The sequence below is a fragment of the Lactuca serriola genome, chromosome 1 (assembly GCF_051521515.1).
Source record: "Lactuca serriola cultivar US96UC23 chromosome 1, Lser_US96UC23_V15, whole genome shotgun sequence".
Classification (NCBI taxonomy): domain Eukaryota; kingdom Viridiplantae; phylum Streptophyta; class Magnoliopsida; order Asterales; family Asteraceae; genus Lactuca; species Lactuca serriola.
In genome coordinates this window covers 40370993-40390347 of record NC_136408.1, presented here as the reverse complement: position 1 = coordinate 40390347, position 19355 = coordinate 40370993, and the positions used below count along the sequence as shown (strand labels likewise).

The 19355-nt window shown below is 38.0% G+C and overlaps 1 protein-coding gene across 2 annotated transcripts; it reads left to right on the top strand.

Annotated features, from left to right (window-relative positions):
* The first annotated feature begins 4641 nt into the window (after positions 1–4641).
* LOC145084741 (receptor like protein 21-like) lies at positions 4642–18874 on the top strand. Of its 2 annotated transcripts, XM_079023467.1 has the most exons (11): positions 4642–5451; positions 5755–5913; positions 6007–6083; positions 6207–6360; positions 7454–7528; positions 7846–8001; positions 12023–12097; positions 12251–12406; positions 12525–12599; positions 12737–12883; positions 16549–18874. In XM_079023467.1, the coding sequence occupies exons 1-11, from the start codon at positions 5010–5012 to the stop codon at positions 18732–18734; spliced, it is 3702 nt and encodes a 1233-aa protein (XP_078879593.1). In that variant the 5' UTR covers positions 4642–5009; the 3' UTR covers positions 18735–18874. The 2 variants fall into 2 exon arrangements, with proteins under 2 accessions (XP_078879593.1, XP_078879594.1); XM_079023468.1 differs by lacking the exon at positions 6207–6360 and having other exon boundaries at positions 6007–6081.
* Positions 18875–19355: the final 481 nt, after the last annotated feature.

The window sequence follows — 19355 nt, the reverse complement described above, 5'->3', positions numbered from 1 at the left end:
TTCATGAGTAGCCTCATCCTGGAGTCATATATTCTCAAGAAATTCTCCTTGATTCTAATTTCATCTCCACCTTCTGAGAGTTGGCCAAGGCTTATAATATTACTACACAACTCAGGTATATAGTATACCTCTCTTAGTTTCCTTTGCTCACCATTTTTGCATTGGAAACTGATCATACCCCTTCCTTTAATTCTGACTTTTACCAAACTTGATAGAGCCCTAGATTTTGGTGTCCAACTCTTGGAATTTGCTTCTCTCTCCAGTCATGTGGTTGCTGGCTCCTGTGTCCAGATACCACATGTTTGAGTTACTTGCAACATCACCATTTGATCTCAGCTTGGGGATGACTTTTTCTTCATTCAAGAACACTTGCCCTGTCTCTTCTTTGGCTTCAAAGTATGACAACAACAAAGCTATCTCATTGTCTTCCTAGATCAAATTGCTTTCGTGATTCCTTTCTTTCTTTGGGTTCTTGCACTCGGCTGCATAGTGCTCGAGCTCTTGGCAGTTGTAACATTGGACTTCACTTTTATCTTGTCTGTGGCTTCTTTCTTTCTACTGGTTAGAACCACCTCTGCCTCGACCACCTCAACCACCACTAGGACCACCCCTGCTTCGGCCTCTTCCTCTTCCCTGTGATGACCCACCATAATTTCCTTTTGGGGTTGACCTTGAACTGCCTTCTCCTTTCTTCTTGTTTCTCTCAGTCCACTCTTGGTGGGTTAAGAGAAGCTTTATTTCTTCACTTTCACCATGTCCTTTCAATCTTTCTTCATGAGCCTTCAGCCTCCCAATGACTTCTTCAGTTGTCATTGTTTCCAGGTCCCCAAATTGTTCAAGAGTTGAAGCAATTTGGAGAAACTTAGTGGATACTGCCCTAAGCATCTTCTTCACTACATGGGACTCATTCACTGTGCCCCCCAGTGTACGCAAAGAACTTACTGAGTTGCTTATTTTGGCAGCAAAGTCATCGACCCCTTCTGATTCCTTCATGTTTAAGGATTCAAACTCAGCTTTCAATGTTTGAATCCTTGCTGTCTTGACACGATCTGCTCCTAGGAACATCACCTTCAAAGCATCCCATGCTTCCTTAGCTGTCTTCTTCTCAGACAAGGACAACAACAGGTCCTCGGGAATCCCTTGGTAAATAGCAGCCAATGCCAACTTGTCTTTCTTGATCTTCATAGCTGTGTTGGCCGTTCTGGGTTCCACTGCCTCCCAGACTCCTTGGGCTTGCATGAAAACTCTCATCTTTATAGCCCATGCAGAATAGTTGCTTCTTGACAGCATCGGGTAGTGAAAGGTGATTGGACTCTCTTTTTCCCCATTTCCATTGCTTCCTGCCATCTTTTCACAAGTTTGGTACTTTGGCATACAACAACCATCCTTTGCTCTGATACCAAGTGTTGGTATATAGCAGGGGTAATAAAGTCTTTTATTACCAAAATGGGAAGTAACACAACAAAAGGAGAAGCTGCACAGGGGACAAATTTGATAAGGAGCAGGGAAGGGCAAATCTGGAAAAAACAGCTTTAAAAAACTGCACAGTGAAGGAATACACAGAAAAGACAAGTGAAAACACAGGAAACAATATGAGGCAAAGTATTCTACTTTATTCACTGAACAAAACTAATTAAAATTGGGAATACATTCAACGTACATTTGCCTCTCTACTTATACTAAAGCATAGCTGAAAAACAGGAACTAACTTGACTAGTTGCCAAAGACCAGGAACTCACTCATTGGAACTTTGATTTATTCAAACATCAAATAAAATGTGCATAACACAATAATTCAGAATTATTCTTAACAATGTGACATACGAATCATGGTCTGAAATTGATGCTATTGTTCTCCAGTGGATATACGGTGCACTTTCTGATAATCTTCTGGTTCGTATATTGGAACCCGACACCACAACATATGAAGCATGGAAGAAATTATCATCAATCTTCCTCAACAATAAGGGGTCTCATGCAACAGCTTTGGAACATGAGTTCAACAACCTCAAACTCTTATCCATGTCATCATTGGAAGACTACTGTCAATGCCTAAGGATTTGGCCTCGCAACTCGACGATGTTGAAAGTCTGGTAACAGAAAATCGTCTTGTACTTCAACTGGTACATGGCTTACCCTCTGAATCTGATATTGTGGCTTTTTTATCAACCAAAGCCTGCCAACATGGGAAATGGCATGTAGCATGCTTCAACTTGAACAACATCTCCAATCCAGTCGAGAGAGCAATAACACAACCATAAACTCTTCTGGTGGAGTCCTTATTGCTACACACACCGCCATAGCTGATGAACCAACTCCTCCAAACCATAATCGCCGACCCCGATTAAACCAGAATTGCCGCCCTATGAACATAGTAACCGTGGTCATGGCGGAAACAACACTTGTGGTCGCGGTGCTCCTTCCGGTAATCACAACACCAGACCTCCAGGTGCACCTCTGGGTAATGCCCCATACCCGTATTGGGCTGCATACTCTCCACCACCATGTCTTTTTCCTACTCAGCAAGGTTGGTCCTACCCATGGAATTACGGACACCTATATCAGCAGTAGTATAGACCTGATCGTTCAACTCATCAACCACACCCGACCCAACAACAATCAACACATTTGGATGAAAGAAACCCGCTGGACCCCACAGCTCTTGGAGAAGGTTTGCACACGATCGTTGGGTTAATCGGATATTATGTGTAGGGGTATTTTTGGAAAGTTTTGTTTTTTACTTTCTTTCCAAGTTTTTGTATTAGAGTCAAACTCTTGTTTTGTTTAGTAGAAGTAGGGATATGTAATTGAAGTTTTATAATTCAGTTTTCTGCCTTAATAAGAAATATACTAGCAGCCTAAGGAAATTTCCAAGTTTCTTTTATTCCTTTGTTTGTCGTTCTTCTTCTTTGTTCATAACAGGGGATTCATCAAAGTTGAATCCAACACTTGGTATCAGAGCCTAGTTCTTGTGAGGACGTAACCCTAGTAGCCAATAGTATATATAGACCCTTTGGGTGGAGGAAATCGGCACTCTTGTATCCCAAGAAACCCTAGAGCCGATTTTCTCACCCTCCTCTCTCTCTCTCTCTCATCATCCTCTTGCTAGTTAGTGTTTGTAAGCCATTAGAGGAGTGACAATTGTGACTCTAAGCTCCAAAGACAAGAAGATTCAAGCAAGTAACTCAAGGTATTCCTTTAGATCTGTTTTCTTATGTTATGATTTGAATGTTTATACTAGATCTATCAATAGAAGTCTTGGATACATTGCATGTTCAATTAGAGAAACCTAGATCCAAGCATTAGGGTTTGCATGTGCACATAGGAAAGTTCTTATGGCTATAAACCCATCACAAATTTCTATTTTTAGAAGGTAAACTTAGGGTTTACAAATTTAAAAATTTTCTTTTGTAAAAAATTTGTTTAAAACTTTTTATTGTTCTTTTTTAAAAAACTTGTTTAAAACATCTTTTTAACAAAAGTGTAATAAAAAATACGTTAAACAACATAAATTGTGAGTGAAAAACGTCGAAATAATTGTACAAATGTATAAGAAATATATTTTTAAAAATCGTAGTTCAAGTTTAAAAGGCAATAAAGACTATAAAAACGTTACATAGAAGTGTAAAGAAAAATTTAAAAAGAGATTATAATACAAGTTTAAAAGGGTTGTAAAAAAATTCAAAATAGTCTATAAAAATTTCAAAAATGCCTTTAAAAAGTTTTAAAAAAATAAGTATATAATTTCGTAAAAGAAAAATAATTTCAAAAAAATTTCGGACCAAAATTCATAACAAAATTTAGAATATAGACTAAAATTATAAAAATTAAAATATACACATCTACAACTTATAAAAATCAAAAAACAAAAGTTTATTATATTTTTTTATAATATATTTTGTTCGTAACTTAAATATTTTATTTTTCAAAAATAATGGTAACACTTGATTTTTACGGCTCCATCAAAACTAGCTTTCCCGTTCTCATTTCCCTTTCCCTTTAAAATCCCCAACCCCTCTGTCTATCCTCCGGGCTCTGGCCCCTTCCGTTGACAAAGTCCCGTTTAACGAACCCACTATGACAACCCCATCTCGCCCCTGCCTTCACTCTCTAACCACTGCCACACACCCCTCTAAATCGAGGGCCGAGACCCTGTACCATCAACGTCGTCGGTGAGTGGTGGTGAAAATGATTATTGATGTGGATCGATCGGAATGACAGTGAGAAAGAAACAGAGGAAGTTAAGAGAGAAGGTTTTGGAGCAATTTTCTGCTATATTCCCAACAAAAGGTCTTTGCCCTTTATTCTAGCACAATCCTAACTTCTTAGTAAACAGGAAAACAAAAGCAATAATTAAAATAGACCACTAAGTAATTATCCCATCCAAACAATGGACACATAACAATTATTTAGTGGGGGAAAGGCCTACTCATCATGTTATGGTTATTGCAATTTCAAATTCACTGAAGCAGGTTTCAATGTCGGCTACTGTGATCTCTAGCAATGGCTCTCAATTGGCTGTTTACCAGAAATTGATAAAATCCATCCGTGGAAATCGCAAGGAGGTTTGCGAGTCTGGTCATTACCAGTAAACAAAGGTATGATATCTGGGTTTTGTTTTCTTTTAGTTAATAAATATTTCGTTTTTCTAAAGTAATTGCGCAAAAAAAAATTAATAAACCTATTATATTCTATGTGGATGGAGACTTCGGAAGTTTGTTGAAAAGTCAACAAATGCCATGTCTTAAATGTTTAGTTGAAGGAGTGGGTGACAATGGAATATTGGAATAGATGGAATAGAGTTTTATGTTGAATTTTTACCATTGACTTGATGACTTATGTGTGGAAATTTTGAGCATTGACTTGATGACTTATGTGTGGAAATTTTGAGCGTTCATACATATTCATTTCATCATATATCAAATGTTTACCAAGCAAAGCTAAGCAACCAAATCTATCCGGAAGTTTAATGTTGTGAGTGTCTCTACAAAGCCACCATTTGCTACTAAAATGGAATGTTGGGCTTGTAGTAAGCGGAAATCATTGCAATATTCATTGTTGATGTTAATGATGATACATATTCTAGTGGCTGGGCATACACAAGGGGATTGTGTAGAAGAGGAGAGAAAGGCACTACTGGAAATCAAAGCCTCCCATATGAAGTCATATGATTCTGAAATTGACAAATTTCTCCCTACCTGGGTTGATTATGGCAGTGGTACACCTGGTGATGGTGGCAACAACTGTTGTGATTGGGAGAGGATCAACTGCAGCACAACAACAGGGCATGTGACAGAACTCTCTTTGTACAATTTAAGAGGGGCAAAAGATGTTTACATGGATGATGAGAACAAGTTGTGGCCATTGAATGTTTCCTTGTTTCTTCATTTTAAAGAGTTGACAAGTCTCAATTTGTCAGATAATTTTCTTGATAAAGAGTTTATTAAGACAGGTACGTACAACGCGATTAATTCCTTTAATTAGTATTTCTTTCACATGGTTCCAACATCATATTTTTTTAGTAAAACATTCGAGTAAGTTGATCTGTTCAAATCCATGAACACAACATGCAACTAATTTATTATTTATGCACTCAAAGACTCTTCTTAGGTAATTAGTAGTTGGATAATACTTTTCTATATAGTATAAAAGACCAAATACAAGACTTTATGTGTACTTCAGATCTTGCAATTCATACTACATCTTTTTAATATTTAAGACTAGGATGTTTGTGTTAAAGAATTCTCTTTTGCAGGACTTGAAAGGCTGTTGAGTTTGAAGAAGTTGGAGGTACTAGACCTCAGTTGGAATTATGATATTGACAACGGCATCCTTCCATCATTGAGGACACTCACTTCACTCAAAGTCTTGGATCTTAGCTTCACTAGCTTGAATGGAAATTTTCCAATCAGTGGCATGTTTTCTTCTTTTCATTCCTTCTTTAAGTTATCATGCACCACAAATGCTTGTTTTAAAGTTACTTGCACCCTTTTCAAATGATTTGCAGAATTTGCTGCTTTAGAGAACTTGGAGATGTTGGATCTAAGCGGCTGTGGCTTCAATGGTACCTTTGAGGTTCAAGGTAATCAATATCATCATAAAACAATCTTGCCAATATAGTCGCCTAGGATTAATGCACAAATCCCCCCTTTCTCTACATTACAAGACCATATATAAATCCGATTGCTTCAATTCATAAATGTTGGTTCTGAGAGGGTTTCCGTATTGAGGAAGTTGAAAACTTTAAATCTTGCGGGCAACAGATTTAATGAAAGCATCATAAGATCTTTAAATACCCTTTCATCGCTCACAAGCTTGGATCTTAGCCACAGTCTAATGTCAGGACCATTTCCAGCTCAAGGTATGTGCTATTCCTGTATATAGTTCTTTCCAAAGTTGTTGGAGTATCATTTTTAGACACAAGTAAATGCTACACCTCATATATTCTAGTAAGGGTAGTTATGGAAAATCAATAAACTGATAATGGCATCTTTAATAGTGGAAAGAGTAATTTAGGCAATTTAGGTTTTATTTCTATCAGAGCAGTATTTAGCAAATAGTGGGAGAGGAGAATATCATATTTTTGGTGAAATCAGGTTATTGTACCTTTTGGGAGAGATCTGGCACTCTCGAATTGCCATGAACCCTTATTTTCAATCTTATGAAAGTATTTGAGTACTGATTTTGATTATCTTTTCTTACTTCATCTTTGAGTGTTTATTGAATCGTTGATTGATTGCGTGAGTTCATAGCAGTAAACCATCATATATTTATGTAGTGTTTGTGGATGTTGTCATGTCTATATGTGATCTTCACTCATTACAAGTGTTTCAGTTGCATTAGTTTAGTTAACAATGAGACAACCATCATATATTTATGTAGTGTTTGTGGATGTTGTCATGTCTATATGGGGGCTTTTGTTTATGTTTCAAATAGCTAGTGGTATGATATGTAATTTTTTGGAAAAAGAGCAATAAAGTCCAAGAAACTGAGTATACATGTCTCAATGTATATGTGATGCGTGTGGGATTGTAATTATTATTTATTATCTAACAGAAGACAGAAACATTATCCTGTGGGCCAAGGAGATCATCCGGTGTGGGCTCACGTCTTTTGTTTCTATGGAAGTAGTCCTTCTATCTTCAGGCAGGGGACAGGGCCTGCCTACATCTTTAATTTTAATGTAAAATGTTGGTGTAAACATGTAATGGCTGCAATCGTAGGTCTAACTAGATACAATTAATGGAAAAGGTGCTTTGGAGTTGGATGGACCCCAGCTAACTCCATCATTGAGATTGAGGACGCTCACTTCAGTCAAAATCTTGGATGTTAGTCACACTAGCTTGAATAGATAATTCCCTAGCAGTAGCACCTTTTTTTTTTTTTTTAAACGTTATCATGCACCACAAATGCTTGTTTTAAAGATACTTACACCCTTTTCAAATGAATTGCAGAATTTGCTGCTTTAGAGAACTTGGAGATGTTGGATCTAAGCCACTGTGGCTTCAATGGTACCTTTGAGATTCAAGGTAAATCAATATCATCATAAAACCACCATGCCAATATAGCCGCCTTGGATTTTACACGAACCCCCCTTTTGCAAGATTACAGGACCATATATAGCAGAATGACTATTTCATGTGTTGAAGTTTGAAATATGACCCTTTTCTTTTCTTGGGACAAAGAAAACTTGCAACGAGGACTTAGTTTTTTTTTTTTTTAACTAAAGCTTAACAGTATTATATTTTTGGATATAAATATATGCTTGTATATGTTCTCTTAAACAACTTTGTTGTTTTATGGAACTAGAGCTTATAAATCCAATTGCTTCAATCCATAAATGTAGGTTCTGAGAGGGTTTCCATATTGAGGAAGTTGAAAACTTTAAATCTTGCACGCAACCGCTTTAACGAAAGCATCACAAGATCTTTAAATACCCTTTCATCGCTTACAAGCTTGGATCTTAGCGACAATCCAATGTCAGGACCATTTCCAGCTCAAGGTACGTGCTATGACTGTACATTTTTTATTACCTTACATTTGTACTTATACATGTATATAGTTCCTTTTAAAGTAGTAAGAGTATAATTTTCAAATCAAATGAATTTAATCGATTTCATTTTGTTTACAATTTACCTACCATTTGTACTTATGTACCAACGTTTCATAATAAGACCAATTTATACAATCCATGATGGTAGTAATCTGGTTAACGGATTACCATTTTATTTTTTTGTTATTTATTACCCACCTCCAACACTACCACCATAGCATGAGATCCACTTCCATGTTAGACTGTGTTTTATATTTATAATAGGTAGAGGGTACCTAAATGTAATATTCTATTATATATAAAGTGATCTGATGTAATATCAATTTGAATTGAATAAGATACGAGGTTTCACTTGGTATCAGAGCCAAGTTCCCTCTGCCGCCTCCAACCCTAAATCGGCGACATCTTCTCCACCATCTCAATTTCTCTTCCAATCTAAACATGGCTAACCGCCCACAATACCCACAAATTTGCATTCACTCTTTCTCCTACCAACTATGGTTTCTGGAAGGCAATGCTAGAACCATTCCTAATCACTAATCACTTGATCGGTTATATGGATGGTACCATCAAATGTCCAGAACAGAAAATTACCACAACAGATGCAACAACTGATAACCCTAGTTATCCTCGTTGGGTTTCCAATGATGCACATGTAAGAATGATAATTCTATCTACCATCTCTAAAGCATCTTTCCAACATGTTCAAGGTACGACCTCTAGAGATTTGTGGCTTTCATTAGAACGTGCGTATGCACCAAACTCTGCTTCCCGTGAATACACCTTAAAAACACAGTTACTTCGCATAGAGATGAAAAGTGATGAACCTCCACTGACATATCTTAGCTGAGCAATGGAATATGCCTCTGCCTTTGCTAATATTGGTGAACCCATGAAGGACAAAGATCTGGTTATGCTTACAATCTCAGGCTTGCGAGATGAATACAACGGTTTAAAATCGAATCTTCTGGCCCGCCATCCACCGAGCACCTTCAGCGACCTGCATGGTATTTTATCTGATCACGATTACATGATCAACAGATCAGCCACGGTTCCTGTTACTGCCTAGCCACAAGTGTTTGTTGCTGCTACCGGAGGAACTCCATCTGATTCCTTACCTGATATCACAACCATTCAGTCTCAACTTAACAGCTTAAGTTTGTTAGCCTCTCAGTTAGGATATCAACTAAATCCTATTAGCTCTAACAAATCTTGGCATCATTCTTCACAAATCTTGGCATCATTCATCGACGCTCCTGTCCTCATACTAGTGAACAAAATGGGATTGTTGAGCGTCGTCATCGCCATGTTGTTGAAACTGGTCTTTCCCTTCTTGCCCAATCCCATCTCCCACAACGCTTTTGGCAGTTTGCCTTTGAAACTGCTGTTTACCTTATAAATCGGCTACCATCCAGGATTTCATCAAATCAATCCCCTTTTCAACAAGTTTACAACCGAAAACCTGATTATTCATTTCTTCATGTTTTCGGTTGTCAATGTTTTCCCTATCTTCGTCCCTATAACCGCCACAAGCTTGATTTTCGTTCTACTCCGTGTTTGTTCCTTGGTTATAGCCCTATACATCATGGCTATCGTTGTTTTGATCCCCAAACGGAACGCATATACATTGCTCGACATGTTCGTTTCAACGAAACTGTTTTCCTTTTTTACTCTCCTCCACCACCGACCACCCCCTCACCTAATCCCTATATTACTGTCTTTCCCACACCACCTCCATAGTGGTTCCTGATCTCATCTCCACTGATCCATCACCCTCTCCCACTCCTTTACCTACTGCCCCTACATCACAATCCCCACCTCCTCCTCCTCCTCCTCCTCCTAGGTCTCGGCCCCCTAATTTGCGTCAAAATCCCAAACGTAAAATTCCATTTGATCCATCTGCTTACACCTCTACTCGTGTTTCCCCTTCATTAAGCGAACCCACTTCGTTTACCGTTGCTAACAAATCGCCGGAGTGGCGTCTTGCCATGAATGAGGAGTTTCAAGCACTTCAAAATAATGGCACATGGTCTCTAGTTCCTTATGTTAAAAATACTAACCTCGTTGATTGTAAGTGGGTATACAGGGTAAAGACGGATCCACAGGGAAATGTCACTCGTTACAAAGCACGCCTTGTTGCCAAGGGCTTTCATCAACAACCGGGAGTTGACTATCATGAGACATTTAGCCCTGTCATCAAATCAACGACCATTCGGGTTATTCTGTCTCTTGTCGTGGCCAACAAATGGGATGTACGCCAATTAAACGTGAAAAATGCATTTCTACATGGTGACTTACAAGAAACAGTTTACATGAAACAGCTTCCTGGCTTCGTTGATCCAACCAAACCAGACCATGTTTGTCTTCTGCACAAGTCTCTCTATGGGCTCAAACAAGCCCCACGGGCATGGTTTACTCGGCTATCCACAGTTCTACTTCAACTTGGTTTTTTAGGATCCAAAATTGATCCATCTCTGTTTATTCTCAATTCTGGTGGTACTCTTGCTTATGTCCTTGTTTATGTGGATGATATTATCATCACCGGTAACAACCAAGCAGCTATAAGTAGCATTATCAATCGTCTAAACTCCAGTTTTGCCATTAAAGATCTTGGTCCACTTCATTATTTCTTGGGCATCGAAGTTGTTCATCATCAGCAAAACATTGTGCTATCTCAAAGGAAATATATTCTTGAGATCCTTCAACGGTCCGGTCTCTCTGATTGCAAGCCAGCTTGCTCTCCGATAAGTTCCTCTCAGTCAATGTGATGATAGCTCTCCTCTATTGGATCCTACTACATATCGTCAAACAGTTGGAGCCTTACAGTATGTCACCTTATCACGTCCGGATATTGCTTTTGCTGTCAACCGGGTGTGTCAGTTTATGCATGCTCCAACAGAAAACCATTGGTCTGCTGTTAAACGTATCTTGCGTTACTTGAAAGGCACAACTGATCTTGGTCTCTTGATTCGCCACCAGTCAAGCTCTTCTCTACAGGCTTTTACAGATGCTCATTGGCAAGATTTGGCCTCGTCACCTGTTCAAGCCTATTCTGATTCTGATTGGGTTGGCTGCCCAGTCGACCGTCGATCCACCGGGGGATTTGCAATCTATCTGGGATCAAATCTTGTCTCCTGGACTGTTCGTAAACAAAAGACGGTCTCAAGGTCTTCAACTGAATCCGAGTACAAAGCGCTTGTTGATACTGCTGCAGAGTTGATTTGGTTGAAAGCTTTTTTGCGTGAGCTTGGCATATCAGTTACATCTCCTCCTATTCTTTGGTGTGACAATCTCAGAGCTACCTATCTCTCAGCCAATCCTGTGTTTCATGCTCGTACTAAGCATGTTGAAGTTGATTTTCACTTTGTTCGTGAACAGGTAGCAAGAGGTCAACTAAATGTTCAATTCATATCTACGAGTGATCAGATCGCAGATGTCTTTACAAAACCTTTATCCTCTCAGAGATTCCAATTCTTACGATCCAAGTTGCAGGTCGTTTCCTGCCCTCAACTTGCGGGGGAATGTTAGACTGTGTTTTATATTTATAATAAGTAGAGGGTACCTAAATGTAATATTCTATTATATATAAAGTGATCTGATGTAATATTAATTTGAATTGAATAAGATACGAGGTTTCACTTTCCATAACCCTTGTCAGACCCTAGGATTTGGGTTTTTGATTTAGTCAGGAGTTGGTGATGATTTTGGTGAATGGATTTGAGTTTTGATTTTGGTTTAGGGATTTACGGTTTTGAGGAAGACGAGGGATAAACCGTGATCACTGGTTGCAATGTTGCACAGTTTGTCAAAGAGAACTAGCATATTTTGCTGGACCGAAATTACTCTCTAAATAAGGCTGCCTACTTATAATATATAATGATGTAGAAAGACTAATGAACATATAATGCTCCAAATCTGAAAATAACATGCATAATACATGATATATATGTGTTTTTCTTTCGTATTACAGAATTATCACATCTCACTAACCTGGAGGAGCTGGATTTAAGTTCTACCCAGCTCAATGACACACCAAATATCCAAGGTAAATGAATCATAAGCTTCTGTTACACCTGGTAAGTTTTGAGTAATAGAAAAGTTAAAGTTCTTAAATGCCAATTGGTCATAATTCTTCCATAATTACAAACTTTACAAGACCATTACATGTTTTCTCTAAGAATTACCTTCCATTTTACAGCTTGTAAGACCATATTGAGATTGAAAAGGCTGAAGAGTATCAATCTTTCAAGCAACAGCATCAACAAGAGCGTCATATCATGCCTAAGTGTCCTCCCATCCCTCAAGAATCTTGATCTTTCTTACTGTTCATTGGGAAGTTTCTTTCCCGTCCAAGGCATGTTTATCTTAAAAGAGTCGTCAATAAAGAAATTAAATACAAATATTATTTATTAATTTCCATTTTTGCTACTTGTTTAATTAAACTGATTGATATGTCTCTCTATCTTATTCAGAATTCCTTAATTTGTCTGATTTGGAAGTCCTTCTCTTGACAGATAATTATTTCTATGGAGTAATACCAATGGAAGGTAACGATTTTTTGTCATTACATAATTTAAAACTATATTGGTTTAAGAACTCATCCAAAGCTGAAAGATTACAGAGGTGGACCTTATCTAGCTTCAATTTGTTTATATGTAACCCTCTCTTGTTATCTATCATCCAGCTTTTGCATCTTTCCACCATCTAAAGGTCTTAGATTTGAGTGGAAACAGTTTTGTTGGTAGCATCCCATCAACAATTCAAGCATTATCTTCCCTAAGAGCTCTCTCATTCGCATACAATCAGCTCAATGGCTCATTACCGGATCATGGTAAGTTATAAAAAGCATGCATGGTAAGTTAATCTTTTTGAGCCGTAGGACCATGCAAATAATGGTAGTTATCAAAGCAGGCACGTTTGATCGTTGCGATTATTGTTTAGAACAAATATATAAACGCAACAATGCGTATAGCATGGCTGTTACGGAATTTTCAGCACATATAAAACTTGATACTATATATTTTGCTTCATTGTATCATGAGATATAATTTGGCAGCAACTCTTGCACAATGTTCATATTAGTGGTGAAGGCAAAATTGCTTTTAGTATTGAGATTGCTCAATTTAAAGCAATTAGTAGTATTTTATTCTGTTATCATTTAGTCACTCGTCTATAACCAAAACATCAAGGGCTACATCAGTGCATTTGTTGAAGGTCATCACTAGCCTGATAGAATCTTGTTATTGTCTAGAAGAAGTTAGCATGTTCTAGAATGATTTGGAAGATTCTAGAACATTATGGAATACTATGGAGAAGTCTAGAAGATACCAGAAGATTCTAGAATACTCTAGAACGAGATGGAAGACCCTGAGAGGCTATGGAACATTCTAGAACACTATGGAAGGCACAAGAAGGTCTATACTTATCTAGGACATTATAGAACATTCTAGAAACATATAAAAGCTTGTAATTGATATAGAATATGGTAGATAGTTCTAGAATAGTCATGAATGTATGTAGATCTAGAAACTTCCTATAAGGAGGTGGAAACACCTATAAATAGGTGTGGAGCTCATTTGCTCCAAATCAATCCAACATCTAAATATCCAAGAAAGCCTCAAAGAGAGAAAAGTGTGTAGTAGTCTCACAAAGTGTAAGGTCTTCTTAAGTGTCTTAATAAAAGTCTTGTTGTTTCCCATACAAAGAGTCGCGTTCTACAATTTGGTATCAGAGCAAGGTTTCTTGATAGTGAGAACGAGTGATTCTCGTTGTATCGTGAGTAGTTTGTGACTCTACAAGTTTAGTGTCGAAACTAGCTTGTTTGGTATTACCGAGGTACTGCCAACACGATGGGTGATCTCCAAGTCGTCGGAGGAATCAAGAAACTCAACAACAACTACAAAACGTGGGAAACATGTATGAAGTCCTACTTACAAGGACAAGATCTATGGGAGGTTGTTGGTGGAAGCGAAACTGCGCCACCAGAGGAAGACGTTAATGGTGCTTTGCGCAAATGGAAAATCAAAGCAGGCAAAGCAATGTTTGCCTTGAAGACCACAATCGAAGAAGAGATGTTGGAGCATATTTGGGATGAGAACACCCCGAAAGAAGCTTGGGACACGTTTGTGACGCTTTTCTCAAAGAAGAATGATACGAGACTACAACTTTTGGAGAACGAGCTATTATCAATCTCACAACGTGACATGACGACTGCTCAATATTTCCACAAGGTCAAGTCGATATGTCGGGAGATTACTGAACTAGATCCACAATCCGTCATTACAGAAACTCGAATGAAGAGGATCATTATCCATGGACTGAGGCAGGAATATAGAAGCTTTGTTACTGCTATACAAGGATGGCCCGCTCAACCATCACTTGTAGAGTTTGAGAATTTGTTGTCCAGCCAAGAAGCTATGGCTAAGCAAATGGGAGGCATCACGCTGAAGAGTGAAGAAGAAGCACTCTACACAAGTAAAAGTCGGAGGAATTTCAAGCCACCTTCTAAAGAAGGATACAAAAATGCTGACAAAGGGAAGAGTCAACCAGGAACCTCACAACCATGGAGATCTCAAAAGACCGACAATAAGAGTTCTCGGGGGAGGAGGTTCGAAGGCAGCTGCAACAATTGTGGAAAGTGAGGCCACATGTCCAAGGATTGTTGGTCAAAGAAAAAGTCTGTGGAAAGCAATGTAGTAACTTCCAAAAAGGAAGTAGAGGATGAATGGGATGCTGAGGCACTATGTGCTATAGAAGAGAATAAGACTAAAAGAGGAAGGCTAATGTTCGTGGATACCAGGGTAAATGGAGGATACACCAACGCTTTGGTAGATACAGGTGCATCCCATAATTTCCTTGCTAAAGATGAAGCTAAAAAGTTGGGCATCAAATACACCAAAAATCCAGGCCGGTTGAAAGTCGTCAACTCTTTATCCAAGCCTATCATTGGTGTTGCATATGGAGTACCTCTTAAGATAGCAGAATGGGAAGGCACCATAGACTTGATAGTGGTGCATATGGATGACTATCGTATGGTATTGGGAATGGATTTCCTAGACAACGTACGACCCTGGTCATTTGAGAGAGATGATACCATGCGTATCACTAAGGGTTCAATAATTCACATTGTACCCTTGAAGAGAAATATGATTGGATCCCGAATGCTATCAACTATGAAACTAGACAAAGGTATCAAGAAGAGCGAGACAAAGTTTATGACAACCTTGAAGGAGGAAGACGTTCATTCGAAGATGGATGCTCCGAAGGAGAATAATAACATGACATTACCAGAGTTGCATAAAAAGTCTCATCTTAGACGAAAAATGGAACATGTGATGGAGAAACTGGATAAGGCGAAAAAGAAGAAAAACACATTAATTCATAAGAGCAAAGTAGAATTTCTCAACAGAGCAACATCTAAACGAGATGAGCAGATCAATAAGGGATCACGTCATAACATGTTAATATTGTGGGAATTTTCCAAGGCTTGTAAAAGGGACAACTCACATGTTTACAAGTTTCTCAAAGGGAGGCATAAGAAACTACACAAGATAGTTCAACAAAGTCAGGAACAATATTATGCTGCTAGAAAATGCAACCACGAATGTTGTTGTCAACTACGAAAACAATATACGAAGCAACGACTGCAACAACTAAGAAAAAACCAAGCATGTGGAAGAGAAAAAGTTCTCAAGGAAGAAGTCAATATGCGATAGATCAAGACTTATAAACAAATAGCGGAATTATTCACCGAAGGGCTGAGTAAAGGAAAAAGTGAAGGTTTTAGATGTCAGCTCAACATGATACGAAGAATGGGGGCTAGTGCTGAGGGGGAGTGTTGAAGGTCATCACTAGCCCGATAGAATCTTGTTATTGTCTAGAAGAAGTTAGCATGTTCTAGAATGATCTGGAAGATTCTAGAACATTATGGAATACTATGGAGAAGTCTAGAAGATACCAGAAGATTCTAGAATACTCTAGAACGAGATGGAAGACCCTGGGAGGCTATGGAACATTCTAGAACACTATGGAAGGCACAAGAAGGTCTATACTTATCTAGGACATTATAGAACATTCTAGAAACATATAAAAGCTTGTAATTGATATAGAATATGGTAGATAGTTCTAGAATAGTCATGAATGTATGTAGATCTAGAAACTTCCTATAAGGAGGTGGAAACACCTATAAATAGGTGTGGAGCTCATTTGCTCCAAATCAATCCAACATCTAAATATCCAAGAAAGCCTCAAAGAGAGAAAAGTGTGTAGTAGTCTCACAAAGTGTAAGGTCTTCTTAAGTGTCTTAATAAAAGTCTTGTTGTTTCCCATACAAAGAGTCGTGTTCAACAGCATTCCCTTTGTAACATTACCTTTCCTCAGTTGTTGATCTTTTTGACCATGCAAATGGAAGTCATATATTTTTGGAAGGTTAGTCTTTTGTAACTTATCTTTTGAGTTTCATGGCTTACACATACCTTGCTTTTTCTCGTTTGACAGGCTTGTGTGAGTTGAAGAACCTCAATGAGTTGGATCTTAGTCACAACATGCTCCATGGAACTCTGCCTCGGTGTTTGAAAAATCTATCATCTCTTAAGCTGTTGGATATTTCTTCAAATCAATTTTCAGGGATACTTGTCTCATCACTCATTGCTAATCTTACATCTCTCGAATACATTGATTCTAGTCATAACAAATTTGAAGGTTCATTCTTGTTCAGCTCCTTCTCCAATCATATAAAGCTTGAGGTCGTTCGATTCAGAAGCGATAATGACATATTTGAGGTGTTAACAGAAGAGCCTATAGGCTGGATTCCAATGTTCCAGTTGGAAATTCTTGAGCTATCTAATTGTAATATGAAAATGTTTCCTGGGTTTCTACTTCACCAACGCAAGTTACAGCAAGTAGACATGTCTCACAACTCCTTGGAGGGACAAGTTCCTAATTGGTTGATTAAAAACAATAAGAATTTGGAAGTTCTTCGTCTAAGGAACAACTCCTTTGACAGTATGCCGTTGTATAGGAATGCTAATACGAAGTGGTTGGATATGTCTGGAAATCGCATGATAGTTACTATTCCCGACAATTTACCAGAGTTCTTTCCCAACATAGAGTATTTGAATTTGTCCATGAATAGCTTAAGTGGTGTTATCCCATCCTCAATTAGTAAATTGAGTGAATTAGAGACACTGGATCTATCTAACAATGAGTTATCAGGAGAAGTGTCAAAAGGATTTTTGACAAACATCTCTAAGTTGAATTTGTTAAAACTATCAAACAACAGTTTGCATGGCCAGATACTCTCAGGAAACTTAAGCTTGAGTAGCCTCCAATATGTTTACTTGGATGGCAACCATTTCAAAGGGAAAATTGGAACTAAGAGCAAGGGATATGATCTTCTGACTACTCTGGATATTAGCAATAACTTGTTTACAGGTATGATCCCTGATTGGATAGCCAACATTAGTGGGTTGTCTGAACTTGTGGTGAGAAATAATAGTTTTGAAGGCATTTTTCCATGTGGAGCAGCTTCATTCTCTTTTCTTGATATCTCACAAAATTCTTTCTCTGGGCCCATCCCATCCTGTTTCAATTTGCAATATATGAAGCATCTTCATTTGGGTTCCAATAGATTCACTGGATCAATACCCAAATTCTTTCGTAATTTGACTGAAGTTGTGACTTTGGACATTGGCAACAACAACTTGTCAGGTAGGATTCCTAAATTTATTGGCGAACTATCCGATTTAAGGATTCTTCTTTTGAGAAAAAATAACTTTACCGGATCTATTCCCAAGCAGTTGTGCCAATTAAGTGACGTGAGTTTGTTAGATTTATCATATAACTCACTTTCCGGTTCAATACCTAGCTGCCTTCAAAATATTACCGGCCCAACTGACCTTGCTTTCTTAAAAGAATTCCAAATAACGTTTTCCATTGATTCCTCTTTCCATTATTGGGGGATTCAACGGGTGCGTTCGATCCCCACCGGCATTGATGTATTGGAAACAGAAGACGAAGTTCAATATACAACAAAAAGGCTCTCTCTCAGCTACAAGGGTGGCATCCTTGATTACATGGCGGGATTGGATTTTTCCTGTAACAAGCTTACCGGTGAAATTCCACAAGAACTGGGATTGTTAACCCAACTGCGTGCTTTAAACCTGTCTCACAATCAGTTGACTGGACCCATTCCAGTGAGCTTCTCAAATCTTGCCAAGATAGAGAGCTTGGACCTTTCTTTAAACGGTTTGACCGGAAAAGTTCCATCACAACTCATTAAGCTCTCCTCTCTATCTACCTTCAATGTTTCTCACAACAATCTCTCAGGCAGACTCCCAGAAATGAAAGCACAGTTTGGTACCTTCACAGAGGCAAGCTATGAAGGGAATCCACTTCTTTGTGGACCACCACTCGTGAAGAAATGCACAACTACTAATTCACAGCTGACCAATCCATCAGATGGAGAAGAAGACAATGAGAAATGGTATGATATTGATATGGCATGCTTCTATGGAAGTTCTAGTTCGACATGTTTTGTTTTCTTATTAGGATTCGTTGCACTTCTGTACATCAATCCTTACTGGCGTAGAAAGTGGCTAGACTTGGTTGAAGACTATATGCTTACATGTTATTACTTTCTTTATGATTTAGTACGGAAGCCTTATATGATCATCCATAAGTAGGACCTCCTTTGGAATTTGTGATAGAATAAATGCAAACTTGTTTTCATATGTATTCATATTTCTCTGTTTTCATATATGTATGATGATGTACAAGAATAGTTTAGTAATTTAAGTGTTATGCAAAAGTATTTTATTTATTATAAGTTGCAAAGTTTAACAATTTACTAAACCTTACTTGACCATCCCTTTCCTACGTGGCCAATACCCTTGGAATTGTTTACTATAATTGGTATAATGGCTTTAGGAATCTTTAATGTTTCCAATGTTGATTAATCCCAATCCAGTGTTTTAAAATCCATATGAATGGTTCTTGATGCATTAGAGACACAAGTAACATGTACTCCACTATCAGCATTCAACACCTCCGGTTAAGTCCCAGATTAATTAGTACTCAGTAGTCGATGGTTCCAAAAAGTGCATCTCTTTTCTCAAGAGCTTTAGTTCACCTAAAATACGTGCTTACAGGCAAAGCACATGATTCTACAAGCTGGGTTAATCCCCTGATATATTTTTTTTCTCCAATTTTCTATAGAATAAAGAATTTTTAGATCGACTAATACTATAATTGTGACGAATGGAGTAGAGATTACTTATTATTTTTTTTATCAAATAAACAGCAAC